This window comes from Pelophylax lessonae (genome assembly GCF_965119305.1).
Source record: "Pelophylax lessonae genome assembly, chromosome: 1".
Classification (NCBI taxonomy): domain Eukaryota; kingdom Metazoa; phylum Chordata; class Amphibia; order Anura; family Ranidae; genus Pelophylax; species Pelophylax lessonae.
Window position 1 is genome coordinate 728460632 of NC_138768.1, and position 21245 is coordinate 728481876.

General features: G+C 40.4%; 1 protein-coding gene across 1 annotated transcript in view; it reads right to left on the minus strand.

The window, feature by feature from the left end:
- The window catches only part of PDGFRL (platelet derived growth factor receptor like), a 173887-nt gene that overhangs the window by 21828 nt on the left and 130814 nt on the right, over nt 1-21245 (minus strand). The window contains exons 3-4 of the mRNA XM_082265024.1: nt 9098-9249; nt 1545-1838 (exon numbers count right to left, since the gene is read on the minus strand). Coding sequence (XP_082121150.1) covers nt 1545-1838; nt 9098-9249 — 446 coding nt within the window. The remainder of the gene's footprint in view (nt 1-1544; nt 1839-9097; nt 9250-21245) is intronic.

The following is a 21245-nucleotide window of genomic DNA, read 5'->3' on the forward strand; positions in this document are numbered from 1 at the left end:
ACACACATGGTTACTGTTATCAAGAGCACTTAGCACTTTGTATATACATATGTGATTTATGATATGGTACACTGAGCACAGCCCATGCTAATGTATTGAAGGTTTACTAGCACGCAGCACTTTGTTTTTATTGTTGTTTTTTTCATGGTGACACATTATTGCATTCAGCTTCCTTCACCTATTCAGGTCTAGCACATCTCGGGCACCAGAAATATGTAGCATATTTTGCTGCCTGGGCAAATGCGCCTATGTGCATGAAGCCTTATAGAACTCAAAGAAGAACTCTGTTAAGTACTATATGCATGTAACAGTACCAATTTTTTACATACAAAAGGCATACGTGCCTGAATCTGTGTTCATCATAGCAGTATTCCCACAAGGAAGAATCAGTTTACAACCATTTGGGGTGCTCTGTTTCTTTAGAAAGTCGTTTGTGAGCACAGAACAGAAGAGCAAATGGATAGCTCATCAGGGTGCCTCCGCTCCTTTTTACTGATTAGAATGGGGTTTGGACCAAGCTTGAAACATAGAAAAGTTTCTGACTTTATACTTTATCTATGTTTGTCCCAAGCATATTTGAAGCCATTTACTGTTGACCAGGGCCGCTGATAGAGGGGGGCCACCAGCCCCCTTGTAGGGGGCCCAAGCACACAGGGGGGCCCACACAGAGAGGGGGATTAGTGATGGACAACAAATACAGAAATCTTCCTCCAGCACCTTAATCTGATCTGTCCCTCTCCCTGCTATCAGCTTGTATCTGTTGAGAAAGAGACAGTTGTCTCTCACTAATCCCCCTCCCTTGTGTGGGCCCCCCTCCTAGCACTTATCTCTGCTCAGGAGTTTATTTGTAAATTGTAACTTTGTTTCTCTCTCTCTGTCTCTCTGATCACTGAGCTCTAACTGCCCAGCCTGTATATTTTTCTCATCTCATCTTCTTTTTTTATTTAACATAGTTCTTTTTTTTTTAGATTTAGCAGGAATTATGCGAGTTATGTTATATTTGTGTCTGATAATAGTGATTTTTTTTGTAATTTTAGCTAAATATATTGTTAATATTTTATTGGGGGGCCCTGCCAGGTAGTCTGTACGGGGCCCCGCGATTTCTAACAGCAGCCCTGCTGTTGACTGTCTCACTATCTCTGCTGGTAGTTTATTCCAAGCACCAACTGGCTGTATGTTGTTTGGCTGGGGCGTGTAAGCCTCAGAGTTGAAGTTCTTAGCAGGTAAAACATTTTCAAAATATGTTTTAGACCGTGCATTTGACTGATTGCCCAGAGTTCATCTGTTAGTGATTTAAACAGATTTGTATTTCAACGCCTATATGCTTGTATGTTATAAGTAGAGCTTTTTATGATGAAAAGTATTTGACCTGCCTTACACCCTCTAACAACCTGGCCTTAATTCTGACCACAAAAGTAAGTATAGAATTGCACCCTATTTGTTATTATTTTAAAATAGGATGAAAAGATTGGGTGAAGGTCTTCTTTAGCACGAACCAGGTAACCACATTATTGGTAGTTTAAACAGTCATGCAATAGCGTCACCTTCTACATAAAGTAGTTGGTATTTGATAGATATTTGTGGTGCCCCTCTGGCCTCAGCTCGGCAGTAGACCACTCCACTTTGGTTGACAGTGGGATGTCGGTAAACAAAACCTTTTTTCACATCATAAGTAATCTCTGTGCCATCAGCCTTGATCTCCTCAGCTGGGAACTCCCTGTGTAGGGTTACTTTGGCAGATGCAGTGGTCACTCGGCATGGAATGATGGCTGGTCTATCTGGGTGTAGGTAGACAATCTCAAAGTAACTGGAAGATGGCACAAATAGTTCCCCTTTATCTGTGGAAAAAGACATTACATTTGTTAAGAACAAATAGGTTTACATCATCATTGGTAACTGGGTTTATTGTTTCTAATTTAACACTGTTCTGTATCAGGCTCTTTCAGTCTCAACTGTGGGATTGGCCTTACGCAGGCTGAGTGTTATCAGAAAAGTGGACAGTTTAGAGTATGCCTAATGACGTGCCTGAAAGTTGGAGGTCAAAAATCAATATTCACGAGCCCAGGGATGTTAAAGCATTTGTTACCCTAAAAAAAAAAAAAAAAAAAAAAAAAAAAGGTCCTGTTCCCTTAAAGCATGTTATACAGCACAGTGCTTGTGCTGTGTCATTTGGCCCCCTGTATTACCTAAAAAAACCTGGCCGATCCTGCCAGTTTCTGCCCTGTACCCTGACCACGGCTGCTGAGCCCTAACAGTTTTCGTGCCTCCGTCATCTATAGCCCTGCACGGTCCTCCTCTCTGCTCCTCTCCCCTCCCTCCCTGTCTACTCCTCAGTGCCCGTCCCCCTCCTGCTGCTCTCATATTTACTTTAAAATTATTCCATCCCCTCTGTAATATAACAATAAGTATCCCTGTGTCTGTGTTATAGAAATAGTATGCGATCTGTACCCAAACCAGAGTGGCTCCCGGCGATCACGTGACCGCTCGGCTCTCTCTCTCCTCTCTTACCCTCCTCACCAGCTGATGTCAGTGGCAGTGCTAGGCCCCCGCCCACTGGAGCTGTAAGCCGGGCAGAGAAGAGAGCCGAGGAATCAGCTAAGCACCGGGAGCCGCTCTGATATAGGTACAAATCCGCATATTTTCTCTATAAGACAGACACAGGGGCACTTATTGTTATATTACAGAGGGGATGGGATGATTTTATATCAGAGGCTTAACAGCCACTTTAACATCTATTGAGGACAACAAAAGGACTCAGAAATAGGGACCACTGTAAGGTTCCAACTTTGGAAGCAGTGGTATGGCCTCACTATGATCATACCACTGCTTTATAAAAACCACACATACGTATATGAAGGACAAAAATTTACTTTACAAATGTGTTTAACACTTCAGAGTCCTAAAGCAAGCAGATTCACATTCAGGGGAATAAATTGGAGGAGAAAAAAAGGGGGAAAAAAGTTCTTAGTCACATGACCTTTCAAAATCATGTAATTGTTGGCCGAACTGGATGGACTTTTTTCAACCAGATTAACTATGTAGCGATGAGGTATTATTTACTAAAGGCAAATCCACTGTGCACTATACGTACACTTGGAAGTGCAGTTGCTGTGGACCTGAGGGGGACATGCAAGCAAAAAAACAAAAAGCATGTTTGCTTGCACATGATTGGATGATAAAAATCAGCAGAGCTTCCCCTCATTTCAGATCTTCCCCTCAGATCTACAGCGACTGCACTTCCAAGTGCATTTACAGCACACAGTAACTATGTAAGTAACTATGTAACTGGCCAGTGCTTTATGAATGGCATTATAGAAATGCAGGTTCAGTGGAGAGCAGTATCCGCTACATGGCCTATGGGATATCTCTCATGCTTATTTTTTCTGTTTTAGTAAAAACAATGAAAACTTGAGTAGCTCCTGAAAACTCATCTCTTCAGGGAAGCCTATAAACCTCCACCTAAAAACATACTTCTACCTTATATACAGTGCATCCCAAAAGTATTCACAGTGTTTCACTTTTTCCACATTTTGTTATGTTACAGCCTAATTCCAAAATGGACTAAATTCATTTTTTTCTTCAAAATTCTACAAACAATACCCCATAATGACAATGTGAAAAAAGTTTGTTTGAAATATTTGCAAATGTATTAAAATAAAAAAATAAAAAATCAAATATACATAAGTATTCACAGCCTTTGCCATGACACTCAAAATTGAGCTCAGGTGCATCCTGTTTCCACTAATCATCCTTGAAATGTTTGTTCAACTTGATTGGAGTTCACCTGTGGTAAATTCAGTTGATTGGACATGATTTTGAAAGGCATAAACTTGTCTATATATGGTCGCACAGTTAACTGTGTATTTTAGAGCACAAACCAAGCCAGGAAGTCCAAGGAATTGTCTGTAGACCTCAGAGACAGGATTGTATCAGGGCACAGATCTGTGGAAGAGTGCAGAAAAATCTCTGCAACATTGAAGGTCCCAATGAGCATGGTGGCCTCCATCATCTGTAAATGGAAGAAGTTTGCAGCCACCAGGACTCTTCCTAGAACAGGCCACCCAACCAAACTAAGCGATCAGGGGAGAAGGGTCTTAGTCAGGGATGTGACCAAGAACCTGGAGAGAAGAGAACCTTCCAGAAGAACCATCTCTGCAGCACTCCAGCAATCAGGCCTGTATGGTAGAGTGGCACGACGGAAGCCATTCCTCAGTAAAAGGCAAATGACAGCCTGCCTGGAGTTTGCCAAAAGGCACCTGAAGGACTCTCAGACCATGAGAAACAAAATTCTCAGGTCTGATGAAACCAAGAGTTAACTCTTTGGACTGAATGGCAAGCGTCATGTCTGGAAGAAACCAGTAATCGCTCACCACCTGGCTAATACCGTCCCTACAGTGAAGCATGGTCCCTAAGCCCACAGCCAAGATAACAAAGCGGTGGCTACAGGACAAATCTGTGAATGTCATTGAGTGGCCCAGCCGGAGCCCAGACTTGAACCCGATTGAACATCTTTGGAGAGATCTGAAAATGGCTGTGTACCAACGCTCCCCATCCAACCTGGTGGAGCTTGAGAGATCCTGCATGGAAAAATGGGAGAAACTGCCCAAAAATAGGTGTGCCACCCTTGTAGCATCATACTCAAAAAGCCTCGAGGCTGTAATTGGTGCCAAAAGGTGCTTCAACAAAGTATTGAGCAAAGGCTGTGAATACCTATGTACATTTTATTTTTATTCATTTTTTATTTTTAATAAAATTGCAAAGATTTTAAACAAACTTATTTCACATAGTCATTATGGGTTATTGTTTGTATAATTTTGAGGAAAATAATGCATTTAAACCATTTTGGAATAAGGCTGTAACATAACAAAATGTGGAAAAAATGAAGCACTGTGAATACTTTCCGGTTGCACTGTACCAGAGGTTCCTGATAAATGTCTCCTGTTAGAAAATGTATATGGTATAATAAAACAGAAGCTCTGCTATTGGGGATCAAAAGAAACTGTAATAATATTAACTATACCTGAACAAAACCAGGGATTGATTTAAACCATGTTCCCAGATCACTAATGTGGTGCATTTCCCGCGGTCACAAATCGTTTTGGTGAAACAATAATATAGTACTTTTAGTAGAGTTAGCAGTGTCACAACATATGTAGTTTAATTGTAGCCTAAAGGTGTCCTTGTAGCCTAAAAATAATGATGACACTTTAACTTGTATGGTTATTACATTAAGGCCTGTACATCCTGAGGGGGATTTCCATTTTAGATGTTCCATATGGCATATCCAGCCTTTGTAAAGAGATAGATCACTGGTTTGGTCAGTTTTCTATCAAAATGTTGTATTCTTAGTTATATTAATGTAGTTATAATCACAAGCTGCGCTTCAATAGGACTGGCACCTTTTGAAATATATTTGCAAATGAATCTAATTTTGGAATTCTTGCTGATCTCATCTTTTCCTGTCTTTCTTCTTTCAATGATGTATGTACATGCACTGCCCTCTGCTGATTGTACAGCTGATAAATGACTATTTTAGTTTAGTCCATGCATAAATGAAAGAATACACGCTTCCTGCAAAAGCCAGTATAATATGCACAGCAGATAAGAAATTAGCAGTTCTTTTTCCTTGTGACAATGATATATTGTATTTGCATCAATCTTAACCCCTGACTTACTCTTTCCTGAAAATAATAATACAGACAACCTTTACCTTAACGTAGAAGTTCACTAAACTCTGAAGGCTCAATTTTGGTTGGTAGCTAGCAGACCCATCCACATAATTAATGTAAAAATTATTAGGTGTCGGACTGGTCATAGAGGCAGCCACACCATTTTTTTGTAGCCTCTGTACTTATTAATTTCTTTTGACATAGGTGAAATATATAATCAGATATTGCACATTAGCCCCTTCCTTAGAGACTGAAGGCCTAAGCACTAGAGCATTGGCTTAATGTAAGTTGTAGATTAGAAATGTTTGAGATCTGCTAGATTAAATACTCATAAAAGCATCCTTCATTTTCTCATCTGATTGTTTGATATCACCAATGTGTGGTTTTAAACATTGTCAGTAATTTGTATTGGCTACAACAAGTTTAGCAATTGCTGCCAAAAACTATAGCTGGCCATACATTATACAAATCCCTTGTGCAATTTTCCTTTAGATTTACCAAAACCATATAATATGACGTCAAAACGAAACACTTTCAATTTGTTTGCAATCAAGAAGGCCCTTGCACTATATAGTTGAGGGTGAATCTAAGGGAAATTAAACAAGAAAATTGTATAATGTAAAAAAAAAAAAAAAAAAAAATAGATTCTGTTCCCATAAAGCATTAAATAACAGCACAATGCTGTGTATTTTGGCCCCTTGAATCACCTAAAAAACCTGGCTATACACTCCCCTCTGTAAACTGACCACAGTTTATCAAGGCTGCTGAGCCCTGACACCGTGGTCAGTGTACATGCCTCGGTCACCCACGGCCCTGCTCTCTGCTGTCCGGTGTCCTCCTCCCCCCTTGCCTCCCTGCCTGTCAGCATCGTGTCAGCCCCCCCGCTGCAGCTGAAATAACTGTTAATATGTTATGTAATCCTTTTTGTTTCCTAAGCCTGTGTGCCTCTGTCTCTGTGTTTTATAAACAAAAATGCTGTGAATACCAGATTTCAGTGTGCTGCTTTGCGATCATGGGACCGGTTGGCCCTCTCTCTCTCCCCTCATCTCCTCCAGAGTGACTTCAGCAGGGGAATCTCGGCCCCACCCCCTGCAGCTGTCAGATGGGGAAAGGAGAGAGCCAACCAGTCATATGATCACCAAGCAGCACACTGAAATCTGGTATTCACAGCATTTTTTTTTTTTTTTTTTTTTATAAAACATATAGACAGAGGCACACAGGCTTAGAAAACAAAGATGATTGTAGAAAGTCCTACATGTGGCTTAACAACCACTTTAAGTAAGATATTCATACAGCTAAGGAAAAGCCCTGTGTGAGTATCAGGCCATTGTTATACTTAGTCCAAACCTTAAAACCCTCATTACCCTTTGAGTTTTTTTTATAGAATATATATATATATTATATGCCCCAATACACCAGAATTGTGGAGCAATACATTCAAAATAAAAATGACTGTAAATTTATTTTTATAAAAGATTTGTTTCGTTATGTATAAAGTCCACATCTCAACATGGCAAACTTTGTATCAGTACAGACATGACCATTTTCACTAAACTCTCTACACAGTCTCTTGAGATTTGGGTACCCTAAACTAAAGGTGCCAATATAGAATTGCATTATGGCACAGTGTAGTTATGCAAATTTAGAAATTAACAAGATGTGCTGGAAAAGCAGACTAAGTATATGTAATGCAGTATGAAAGTTTTACATTTGTCTTATCAAATTGGAGTATTTGCTTTGGAGCAGTACTTTTATTATCAGAAAGTCTAGCAAAGGAAATTGTTTGCCACCATCAACTTTTACTGTGTTTGTACTGAAGGATTTGTATAGGTGAGGAAATGCAGCATGCTTTCAGTTGCATTCAGCATGCATTAGAAATGCTACTTTATGTATGACCAGCTTTCAGCTACTTTTGTCTTCCTGTTGATTTGTGTGAGAAGAAAAACTGTTTTGACCCTAATAAATCTCCATGTATATCTGAAACATGAATTATCCCAACCAAATAATTAATTAATCAGACCCATACTAAGTTACTGACCCTCAACGTAACCTTAAACTCAACCCTCAGGCTATATATATATATATATATATATATATATATATATATATATACATATCTATCTATCTATCTATCTATCTATCTATCTATCTATCTATCTATCTATCTATCTATCTATCTATCTATCTATCTATCTATCTATCTATCTATCTATCTATCTATCTATCTATCTATCTATCTATCTATCTATCTATCTATCTATCTATATTTAAATACTGTTACTTCCATAGTAGTGACCCAGCAATGATGTCAGAAGATTGGACTCACTGCTAACATTACTTGAAATGTGTTAGAATGCCATATCTGTTGTATATGTTTACCTATGTGTCCTTTTGTAAGTGTAGCACCCTCCTTGGTAGGTCCTAGGATGAGTCTATTATAATATTATCCTCCTCTGCTTAACAGAGAGAAAGCTAGGTACATTTATGTGCTGTCTGCATAACAAAGAGCTGTGATTGGTTAGTGCAGGCTGCTTAGTGTGCTCTGGTGCTGCTAATGCTGTCTAAGTGTCCCTGTGCTTAGTAACCTAGGAAGGTTCTGGGCTATAGGTGGAGATTAGGCAGATTAGCAGCCCTGGTCAATTGTAAGGGGAGGTGCCCCTAGGCATGCTGGGTGCTGATAATTATGTTCAGAGAGCACATGGGCTCATGGTCGATCCTGGGAGAGGATTGCACGAGGCTGGGGAGAGGCATTCTCTACCCCGGCACTTGCTGCCATGTAGCCTCAGATGGGTGACCCGAGGGCCGGAAGTCTGTGTGGCTGGCCCTGGTCCTACCATAGCTGGAAGAGGGAGAGTCTACAGTGCATCTGATCTGGTAGGAGAGAAAAGGCCGCCATGGAGCTGCAGAGGCCTTGTGAGTACAGACACCCTAAGGATCCTTGGACAGTTATACCTTCTTGTGCTCTAAGTCCGCTGAGGGCCCACACAAAGAAGAATGCTGGCTAGTGTTCTTAGAGCGCTGTGCAGAACTGTCCACCACTTTACTAAGGGACATTGCTGTGTTCTGAAATCGGTTTGTTGCTGCTGTGAAGAAGTCTGTATCTGCCTTTGCAAGGACTTAAGTCACGTTTCGCTAGGAAAAGAAGTTAGAGTCCTTGGTGGGAATAGTTCAGTTGGGAAGTATCCGCTTATATTTATTACCCTATCCAAGTTCTCCAAAGAAACAAAAACAAAACCCCAGACTGGTTATTGGAGTAATGAGCAGAAATAAGTGTGCACCTGGCTGTGGGAAATACCTTGTGCCTGGCTGCTTGGCAAAAAGTGAGGCAGACCCGGGCAACATACCAGCGGCCCTATTGGGGATAGTGCTACATAAGACATAGATGTATGACGTTCAATGGGTACCCCTTTATAAGTAGACTTGGCTACCTGTGAAAAAAATGTACGTAGAGCCAGTCTTGGATTCATCCTTCTTGCAGCCATAGCTGTCACAGAGCTGAGCCCAGCAGGTGAACTCCCCAGTGTCCGCTGCAGAGGAGTTTATCAGAATCAGCTGTCCATATCTGTCAAGCTGTTTGATGCTGGAAAGACAACAAAAAAACAGAGCACTGGTCAGCTGTGGGAGACATTCATTTCTTCCATAAAGGCCAACAGTCATCTTATAAACTCTCTGCTAAATGTATCTATTAGAATAAAAAATGAGAAGATGAAAAAAAATCATTAATAGCGCTTAGACAATTATGGTGTCGGGGTTTCTGCCAAGACTGGTAGACTGAGATGATAGATAATTTGGGTCCCACTTTTAGACTTTTTTTTTTTTAATCAATGTTGCTTCAAATACACAGCTGAGATACTGCTCTAGAGTTTTTTTATTTTTTAAAATTTTTTTATGTTGTTACATAACATTTGGAAAATTACACAAAAAATTGTACATAGTTTCAGTGACATATTTTCATTTAGATGTATAAAACTAATAAACTTCAACTTGGTGGAAGCCATATTGTCCTTAGATGTTAAAAAATGTTGAAGAATCTGGATGAAGTGGTTATGAACTAATATCGATCCCCAACCATTTGCTAGGTACAATAGAGGGTGATTTGCTAGGTCCAGAAGTGTTTATGAGAATGGTAACAGTTGCCCTCTGGATATGTTGTACTGTGTTTGAGCTGCAACCAGTGGCGTAGCGTGGGGGGTGCAGGGGGGGCCGGCCGCACCGGGCGCAACATCTGGGGGGGCGCATCCGCAGTGTCACTCTGTCTGACTCTGACATACACAGTTCACACACTGTCTGCGGCTGCCTCCATCTTTAGGCTGGGAGATGTCCAGCGCGGCCGCCCTATGGCTGAAAATGGTGGATCGGGGCGGGGCAGGGCTGGACTGTGCCTCACCTGTCCATTCAGTGGCGGCTGGTGCGTTGGAGGTGCAGGAGCACCGCCCCCCTATCCATGCGTCCGGCCCCCTAATCTACATGCGGGGCGCCGTACGCATGGAGTTAAATGTTTTTTTGTTTTTTAATCACCTGATTAGAGCCATAGTCTCTAATAGGCTTCAGAAAAGGGTGGACCCGGGGCGTAGAGCAGTGCGCCCCCAGCCCACCCATTGTGTGACAATAGCGAATGAAAATCCTCCTCCTGGCCAATCAGGAAGCGGGTCCGAGATCCGCTTCCTGATTGGCCGAAAGGCGAACACATGCCATTGGCCGAGGAGGAGGCTGGAGGACTCGAGGAGACACGGGGAACTGAGGAGAAGCCGCCACTGCAGGTAAATCTCTCTGCATTGAAAGGGGGCACGATGATCTCTCTGCATTGAAGGGGGGCACGGCACGCTGGTCACTCTGCATTGAATGGGGGCACGCTTGTCTCTCTGCATTGAAGGGGGCATGCTGGTCTCTCTGCATTGAAGGGGGCACGCTGGTGTCTCTGCATTGAAAAGGGGCACGCTGGTGTCTCTGCATTGAAAAGGGGCACGCTGGTCTCTCTGCATTAAAAGGGGGCATGCTGGTCATTCTGCATTGATAGGGGGCACGCTGGTCATTCTGCATTGATGGGGGGCACGCTGGTCATTCTGCATTGAAAGGGGGCACGCTGGTCTCTCTGCATTGAAAGGGGGCACGCTGGTCATTCTGCATTGAAAGGGGGCACGCTGGTCATTCTGCATTGAAAGGGGGCACGCTGGCCATTCTGCATTGAAAGGGGGCACGCTGGTCATTCTGCATTGAAAGGGGGCACGCTGGTCATTCTGCATTGAAAGGGGGCACGCTGGTCATTCTGCATTGAAAGGGGGCACGCTGGTCATTCTGCATTGAAAGCGGGCACGCTGGTCACTCTGCATTGAAAGGGGGCACGCTGGTCACTCTGCATTGAAAGGGGGCACGCTGGTCATTCTGCATTGAAAGGGGGCACGCTGGTCATTCTGCATTGAAAGGGGGCACGCTGGTCATTCTGCATTGAAAGGGGGCACGCTGGTCATTCTGCATTGAAAGGGGGCACGCTGGTCTGTCTGCATTGAAAGGGGGCATGCTGGTCATTCTGCATTGAAAGGGGGCACGCTGGTCATTCTGCACTGAAAGGGGGCACGCTGGTCATTCTGCATTGAAATTATTTATTTTTTCACTTACAATTTATTCATAGACCTGCTGAAAATGTGGAGAATGTGTAATGCATGTTCGCACTCAATAAAGTGAAAATAAACTTTACTTGTATTTAGATGCATTTTACTTTAATTACATCAGTATTTTCATAACAAACAATACATGTGCTTAGGGGGTAAGGGTTTCTTTAACTAATCTAGTGGAAGAGACTTGAGTGCTAAAATCCCGCGGGTTAGGGGGCGCAAATTACTTTGCTTGCCCCGGGTGCTGACAACCCACGCTACGCCACTGGCTGCAACTGACAAGTGTCAGTTCAGCAGATGTGCAACGGTTAGCAGGTTGTGTTATAGGGAGAGTGATGCCTGCTAATGGCAGTGCAATAGTTGTAACTGTGTTCTGGGCAGTTTTCATTTTATGGGCAACCACCAGTTTAATAGGATCATGCATAATGTTTTGAATACACAGACATTTACTGATTTCATGTATTAGGAGTGTACATTTGTATTGAGCACAATTGTTTAAGTACCTAGAAGTGTAGCTCCAGCCATATTTGTTTTTTATTTTAGTATGGAAGGATTAAGCCTCTGTCAATTTTTTACTGCTACATTGGATTTTCTTAGAGAGCCTTTTACCGTCCTAGTGACAATGGTTTCACCAGATAGGAAATGAGGGAAAATCAAACCTCTAACCACAACACAAATTTCTCTATTTAAGCCACAACACAAACAAAATGAAGTCGTGCATTTTTTTGGTGAATTCCCCATTTCCTAGTAACACAAAAATGTTTTGAAATTTACATAGCTTGGACACATAAAAAATGCACAAAAAAAGCATGGTACATCTTTAATAGTCACTTCTTTGCCCCTAGAAGTTCATGTACAGTATATTAAAACATAAACTATATTTAAAGTCAACAACTTTTTTCTTAGTTTTCGATTGAGTGGGCAAAGATTGGAACTCTTGTTGGGTTTCAACTGCTTTTTGGAGCTCTGTTTCAATGACAAGGTTTTACCAGACACAAAGTAATGGAAATTCTCCTACAGCAACACAGACAGAAATATTAGTTTTTTTTCACCCTTAATAAAATTCTTCCTTTTTCGTCACTAAAACAAACTTTTAAATTACCTTCAATAGAAGTGCATCGATATATATTAAAATTAAACATTTTTTGGAGCATTATATCACGTTCCTGGATGGTCCATTGCTTTTGTCTCAATTTAATCGTCAGTGCTGTAAGGACCCGCATTCCCCAGGAATGATCTTGTTTAATTATGCTACTCACCTTACTCACGTCCCAACCCCTGACTTACACTTATCAGTGGACGACAGACCTTGGGATAGACCTAGACGCTACTGATTGGCCTGTATCTGGGACACAGTGTAATCTTGCTCTTGTAATGTGCTTGTGGTAGAAGCCAAGTACAAGGTTTTGACAGAGTTATAGTGTTATTTGAATTGCTAGATTTGTTATCTATCTAACTGTTTTCGAGGATGTAAACAATTGGGAACCTTTTTTTTTATATAGGATGGTGGACTTGTCCACTGGTTCAGCAAATTTGGTCAGAAGTCTTTTCCATCTTGACTACACCCATGAACCAAATTTTCCCTCAAACCTGAATACACCCTTCTCTGTGTAAAGACCCCTAATCTGTTCAAAGTACAATTTCGGATAATGATCTATGTCCTCACTGCTGCTAAATATACAGTTGGGATAGTGTAGAAATCCCCTACTCTTTCCATAGACAAAACTAAATCTTGGATCACACAAACGATGTTACATGAGAAAGTGGAGGCTAGGGTAACTATAAAATGTGAAAATACTCAGCTGTGTTGTACCCGAGATTTATGCATTTTCCAGCTGGAACAGACTTCAGCTTGTTCGGTTTGTAGGTAGGGCTAGACTGCCTCTCTCCAGCTTTTTCCTTCTTCCCTTACCTCTTCTTTTCTAGGCTGACTGTTCTTTTTTTCCCCTCCCTCCATTCTGTAATCCCCGTTGTTTGACTACTACTTATATTAAGATCCTGTTTATTGAGCCACCGCATGTATGTATTTTCTTTGTACCTTAATCTTGCTGTTTGTAGTGCAACTCGATGCTGAATAACAATATCATAAACACAACGTATTCATTTTATTACCTTTGTTTCTCGCACAAATGTTTCCGTGCTGTATTTCTGACTATTCGTTGACTAATGTACATTCTATTATATGTTTACAGAAAAATCAATACAAAAATTATTGAAACACTTTTTTTAGTGGAGCAAGGGAAGGCTAGAACCCCGTAAGGGTTTTTTTTCTGTCTGCTTTCCTATTGCAGATTTTCCCTGTTTGGTAAAACTGATGTCACTGGGACAGAAAGTGGGGGAAATTTCTCTATTTAAGACTCATACATCATAAAAAACAGAGATTAGTTTGTAGCTAATCTCCCTAGGTTCAATTCACAAACAGTTTTGGGAATTTTTCTTGAAGTTCACAACTTTTGTGGCAAACCCCATTGAAGTCTTTAAGCTGCAAATCTTGTTATCCAGTTCTGGCTATTAGTAGGGCTAAAAGGGCAAGTATTGTGAAATAAACGCACAGTAAGTCAGGTACTGTCATGGGAGGCCTGAACTAATGTGAAAATAAATTATTATTATTATATAGCGCCAACAGTTTGCCAAACGCTTTACATTATAAAGGGAGACAGTACAGTTATAATAACATTCAATACAAGATAAAAAAAATATATAAAAACAGTATCTCTTTCTACCCAGAATTGTCAGCTATCCCTAGCAGCACTAGGACACATTGACAATAAGGCTGCTGTGAACCCAACCTTTATAGAAGGCTCTTTAAATTATTGGTTGTTTAGGACTCATAGACCAGTGGCTGGCAAAGGCTTGCACTACATTATTGATTGTTCTCTGCTGAAAACGAACAAACTTTTCAGCCAAAAGTTTGCAAATTGCGAACTTTGCAAATCCTGGGTATTCGATGTGAACCCATAGTAGCGGTAACCTTGACCCACATCCATATCCAAATGAAAAAAATAGAAAATAAATTGACATACATTGTAAAGAACATTTAAAGTGGTTTCTTTGAATGCACACATAGTAAACACAAAGCTAAATAAATTAAAAGAACAAAAGTCATGTAACGGTTTTCTTATAAAACCAATGTGTGAGCAGTTGCCTAATTCAAAAACAATTCTATTTCAGGCTTTATGGAGCATCTTGAAACCCCACAGCTAAAGATATTAGCAAAACGTTCACATTAAAATATATGTTTAAAAAATTATTGGAAGAGTAGAACACGTGATACATATTTATCTGTGAAACAACACCGTCTAAATTCAGTAGATATTACCCCAAAGATTAGCACAAGATCCCTCTGGTCTAATTAAAATAGACATTTAGATGTATCACTCTCATTTCAATGCAGCTAAAAAGAAACTCAATTAAACATGAAAGAATTCTATGTGGGGTCTTTTACTTTGGGCAGTTTAAACATAAATTAATAAAACCACCAGTACTCTAACTGCACATGAAGATTTTAGCTCTGCTATTAAAATACTGATATTTATGTACAATATAACTAATATGTTATAGTATAAATATCACTAAATTATTACGTGTTTTAAAAATGCTTTGTATCTATAAAATGTAATTAAAAAAAAAAAAAAAAGATGAATAAATAATAAATATAATATGGCTAGTTTACTAAAATAATATAAAATCCACATCGCGCAAGGTCCCTGGCAGCCTGTGTGCCTCTGCTCATGCCAGCTGCTGAATCCAACTCATACTCTGACTTCATCTAAATGGCACACAAATATCAGATGTAACAGCACAGGTCTTTGTTTTTTAACAAATCCCTTCTATTAATATTTCTGATGTTAAAATGCAATCAACACAGTGTATATAAAAATACTATTCATCTCAATATATCAACAATATTAGCCTGTTGGTTGGATATAATGCACTCAAAAAAAGTCCACAAGGGGTTCCTATCAAAATATCTTGAGTTATGTATACATATCCCTAAACAACTATTTTGATGCTCTCAAACCAAGGATGCCAACATTTTTGGCAGCAGTTTCTGTTCAAGTGAAATAATTCATATTTATATTCCCCTATTTATAACCTTCCACTACATTAGGGATACAGAACATTGGAAGCAATTCCCCCTATACCAGGGGTCTTCAAACTATGGCCCTCCAGTTGTTCAGGAACTGCAATTCCCTTTATGCCCTGTCATGTCTGTGAATGTCAGAGTTTTACAAACCCTCATGGGATGTGTAGTTCTGCAACAGCTGGAGGGCCGTCGTTTAAGGATCCCTGCCCTATACCCTCCACACAGGCACCAGTCCAATGCAATCTTCCACTCAAACTTAATAGTTTATATTGGGGAAGGTATGAGTTTATTGGCAAAATCCATTCTTTTTGGGTGGGTGAGGATGGTTGTTTCCCCTTTAGCAGAATCTTATTTCAAGCAGTTTCACGTTATTTTTATGTAAATAACCTCATAGTAGGACCTAGATTGGACCTCAGGGAGTCCTAGGAATATTGTTTTGCCATTTTTTATGAGCAGAAAATTTACCGGTTTACAATCACTAATAAAAAATATGTACTTGATTCCAGAACATTGAAACCTGGGGGCAGAGCCAAACCATTTGTGAGAAAGGGACATCTTCTTTATGCCATGTGGGACATTGGATGGCAGCAGGACCAGGGATTGTATGTTTGTAGAAAACTTAAAAGTCAGCAGCTACAAATTCTGTAGCTGCTGACTTAAAAGAAACAGGTACCTCCCAGCCCAGGTATCCAGCGCTGTCATCTCCCGGGCTAGTTCTTAAGTGTGGGAAGCCAGCTGTGAGTTGGCTCACACCTGGCTCCCCACTGGGCCTGTGCAAGACACGCTGTGCTCTCTGAATGGTCCCACAGCCTCCTGGGACCTGTGATGTGTACCAGGAGGTTGCGGGTAGGGGAATGAGTACCTGCCAGAAACAGGTATCTGCTCCCAGAAAACAAAAATGTTTACATTAATGACAGACAAGGAAGGGAGGAGAAGGATGAGTGGAACTTCCAATTTTACGCAAAGTTCCACTTTAAATCATCTGCTGAAAGTGCTTTAAAAAAATTGAAGTTTAATATAACTCTAAATAAATGACCAAGAAGTTATTTTGCTAATCATCAAGACACCAATGGATTTGGGACTGATAGGACATATGTTGATAAGGTAATAATGACAATTTTAAATTAAATTACTTTATACAGCATACCCTGATGCAGTTGGAAATGCAGGAGACCACTTACCAAGGAAGAGTCACAGCTTATGGGTTGACCAGTACAACGTATAAGTAAATATTTTTGAAGGTGGGATTTCAGTTTTGTTAAATTGGCTCTTGGGGGCCCTGGTGGAAGGCCTTTGCCTATTATATACTTAACAATGGTCTATTTCTGCTGGACTGTTTAAAGAATTACAGTGCCTTGAAAAAGTATTTACACCTCTTGAAATTTTCCACATTTTGTCATGTTACAACCAAAAACGTAAATATATTTTATTGGGGTTTTATGTGGTAGACCAACACAAAGTGGCACATAATTGTGAAGTGGAAGGAAAATGATAAATGGTATTCAAAATGTTTTAAAAATAAATATCTGAAAAGTGTGGTGTGTATTTGTTTTCAGCCCCCTTTACTCTGAAACCCCTAACTAAAATCTAGTGGAATCAATTGCTTTCAGAAGTCACCTAATTAGTAAATAGAGTCCACCTGTGTGTAATCTAATCTCAGTATAAATACAGCTGTTCTGTGAAGCCCTCAGAGGTTTGTTAGAGAACCTTAGTGAACAAACAGCATCATAAAGGCCAAGGAACACACCAGGCAGGTCAGGGATAAACTTGTGGATAAGTTCAAAGCAGGGCTAGGTTATAAAAAAATATTCCAAGCTTTAAACTTCTCATGGAGTACTGTTTAATCCATCATCCGAAAATGAAAAGAGTATGGTACAACTGCAAATCTACCAAGACATGACCGTCCACCTAAACTGACAGGCAGGGCAAGGAGAGCATTAATCAGAGAAGCAGCCAAGAGGCCCATGGTAACTCTGGAGGAGCTACAGAGATCCACAGCTCAGGTGGGAGAATTTGTCCACAGGGCAACTATTAGTCGTGCACTCTACAAATTTGGCATTTATGGAATAGTGGCAAGAAGAAAGCCATTGTTGAAAGAAAGCCATAAGAATTACCGTTTGCTGTTTGCAAGAAGCCATGTGGGGGGACACAGCAAACATGTGGAAGAAGGTGCTCTGGTCAGATGAGACCAAAATTTTACTTTTTAGCCTAAAATCAAGTTGCTACGTCACCCTTAACAAACCATCCCCACCGTGAAACATGGTGGTGGCAACATCATGTTGTGGGGATGCTTTTCTTCAGCAGGGACAGGGAAGCTGGTCAGAGTTTATGGGAAAATAGATGTAGCCAAATACAGGGCAATCTTAGAATAAAACCTGTTAGAGTCTTCAAATGACTTGAGACTTTGGAGGAGGTTTATCCTCACGCAGGACAACGACCCTAAACATACAGCCAGAGCTACAATGGAATGGTTTAAATCTAAGCATATTCGTGTGTTAGAATAGCCAAGTCAAAGTCCAGACCTAAATCCAATTGAGAATCTGTGTCAAGACTTGAAAATTGCTGTTCACAGATGCTCTTCATCTAATCTGACAGAGCTTGAGCTATTTTGCAAAGAAGAATGGGCAAAAATGTCACTCTCTAGATGTGCAAAGCTGGTAGAGACATCCCAAAAAGACTTGCAGCTATAATTGCAGCGAAAGGGGATTCTAGAAAATATTGACTCATGGGGGCTGAATACAAACGCATGCCACACTTTTCACATATTTATATGTAAAAATATTTTTAAAATCATTTTCCTTCCTCTTCACAATGATGTGCCACTTTGTGTTGGTCTATCATATAAAATCCCAATAAAATAAATTTATGTTTTTGGTTGTAACATGATAAAATGTGGAAAATGTCAAGGGGTATGAAATATTTCAGGGCACTGTAAATAGTGCTCAGTTCAACAAAGGTACAACTAAAATCAGATGGGATAGGACATTTGTCAACCATGGTCCCAAGAGTGTGCATTCCCCATAAACAGAGATATTATTTTTACATGGACTGTAAATGCTGATCATAGAAAGCAGTACAGTAATACAAAAGGTCACTTTAACAATATACTATTAAGCAAAAAGGTAGCTACAAAGTAAAAACTTTATTATCTGCTCTTCCCTAATGACAAAGCATTTATTGTGCATTAGGAAAAGCAATATATAGTTATCATAGGTAATAGAACCGTTTACTGGATGCAAGCATTATGTAATGAGGGTGTAATGTTAAAGACATCACTTCCTGCCAGCGCACATAAATTCCACACAGGTTATACATACTCTGACATGTTCAGAAATGTCATTCTGTTTCTTTGACTGTGGAAGGAGGACTTTAGGTTACAATTACCTTCAAAGAAAATTATTATAATTTTCACAGTTTAAACATTATTAGTGGCAGTTTTATTGGATGACAACAAATCTAACACTGTATATTTACAGTGTACACATCAAATTATTCATATTATACAAACGTAAAACCTAAAAATCAAAAACTCTGCAAAAGTTTATCACAGTTTTCTTTTGATGATTATACTTTTTCTTTTAATTTTTTATATAGTGTTATGTAAATAGTTCTAGTTTAGTGTTCTAGTTTAATGCCTAATCCAAAACCATTTTTTTTATTTAAAAGGGGAAGAGTGAAGTAAAGAATGAATGAGGACAAGATAAAGTTGCTTCTGTCTATCATTGGAGAGATATTTTCCTAATTGTTGTCAGTAAATGGGAGGGGGGGGGGGTAAATAGGGGGTGTTGTTTCCACTAGAACAGGAAGTCCTAGAGAGCAATGAAAACATGGTCATAGCCAGTGCTGTATTTTGGCCTTGGGGCCGCACTTTGCAGGAGGGCAGCAAAAAAGCCGCCCCCCCCCCCTCCACCTGAGATTCTATTGGCCACTGGTTGCTAGAGCCGCCACCCCCCCCCTCTGTCTCTCTCACTCACCCCCTCTCTCTCTCTCACCCCCCTCTCTCTCTCCCTCCCTCACCCACCCCCTCTCTTTCTCCCACCCCTCTCGTGAGATCTCAGGGGTTCATGCTGGGACTTGTAGTCCTTCACTTTTGTAGGGAGTCACATCCGTTAAAAAGGAAGGAGTGGGGCAAATTTACTTAGGAGGGGGAGGGGGGTGCCCATTTTTAGTCTTGCCTAGGGCAGCACAAAACCAAAATACACCACTGGTCATAACCCCAACCCTTTCTTGCACTACCAAAATGTTTTTCTGATATTCCTGTTAGTGAGATTCAAATGAATTCATCTCCTGACAGGGAGTAGGGTGAAATCTCTCCAAACTTAACTTAGAAAGTTGAAATGGAGGTTTGGTCATATCCTAATGACAAGTGAAATGATAAATATCAGTGTTTTCGATACAAAGCCCGGCACAGTGAGCAACAGAACTCATCTCTGCCAGAACCTTATGCCCACTTTTTCTCAGCATCACAATTAGGAAGAAATGGGCTAAGAAAACTTCTTCTGACACTTTTCTGGCTGCAGCACACACCAGCTCAATATAGCTGTATTTACCAGCTTAAAGTATAACTAAAAAGCAAAACTTTTTTTTTTTTAGTTTGGTTAGATTATAGAGGAATTCAAAAGCAGGTCAGTTTTTATTGCTGTCTGTGTCCCCATTAGGGAAATTCACCCTCTCTATTTGTTCTTTTTACCATTATCATTGAAAGTGAAAATAAAAGAAAATCCCACATTTTGGGTTGTCCCCAGAAAAGTAATAGACGGTAAGTCTTCCAATGTGGACTCTAGTTCTGGTGGTGACCTGGCGTCCCAAAGAAATTCCCTTAATTTACAGTGATTTAGTCTCACTTTCTGTTTGGCTATGGGACAGGAAGTAAAAGAAAATCACTGCAATGGGACAGAGATGGCGAAACAAAATCTCACAGGGGTAAACAACACCCTCCCTTACTCTATCCAAAATGAAAAAAAAAAAGTTTTGCCTATAGTTCTACTTTATACAGCCAAATAGCCCCACACACTTTCACAGAATGGCCACAGATTCTGGTTTGTGAGTAGACCTTTACTCAGATACAAATGCTGGATGTGAGTAAAAAGAGGGGAGAAACATAGTAGAATACCAAGACTGCCCCCCCAAGGCAAGATCTAGCACTTCGGGAAAGGAAAAAAAATATACACATACCTCACTGTAGGGCTTGGACACTGGGGAGTTCAATCTATTCGAGGGCTTGGGTAAATGCCTTTTGAAATCTTAAGTTTCCTCACTACACAGTCATTTAAAATGCCTTATATCTAGAATCTATGAAGATGTTGAATCAACCCAGTTCTCATAAAAAGACAAGCGATTCAACAGTTACAGAAAAAATCCAAAAAGCACAGAACCCTCCTCCTGTCTATGTATAAATTAAAAAAACCAGGAAATGAGTGAGGTATATTTGAAGCTACCAGGGACCCCAAATTACCTGACACCATACAGTATTAGATAGACCAGCCACAGCTGGGCTTCGCCTTAAAAGATTGCACAGACTGCTTGGATTGCTGTCCAAACAAAAACCACAAGATGTCCTGTGTCATGTACAACATTATGGCATACTCCAAAATAACTTTGATGGAGCCTCTCTTACCAATGACTCAGATCTTGCTACAGGGAAGAGCCTTAAAACCCTTGATGAAACCACTTCCCAGAGAGCCACATACTGATGGGGATACCCCTTCTTGCTCTACACACACAAAGATGACAGATCTGTTGTACTATGCTTTTCAGAGGAACTGAAAGTCTTCTGCTTGGCACTAGGCTCGGATAAGCCCCATCATTTCCAGGCTGGGCTTACTCTTCTTCAACATCCGACCAACAAAGGAGGAAGTTTCTCATAAACATCCCAGA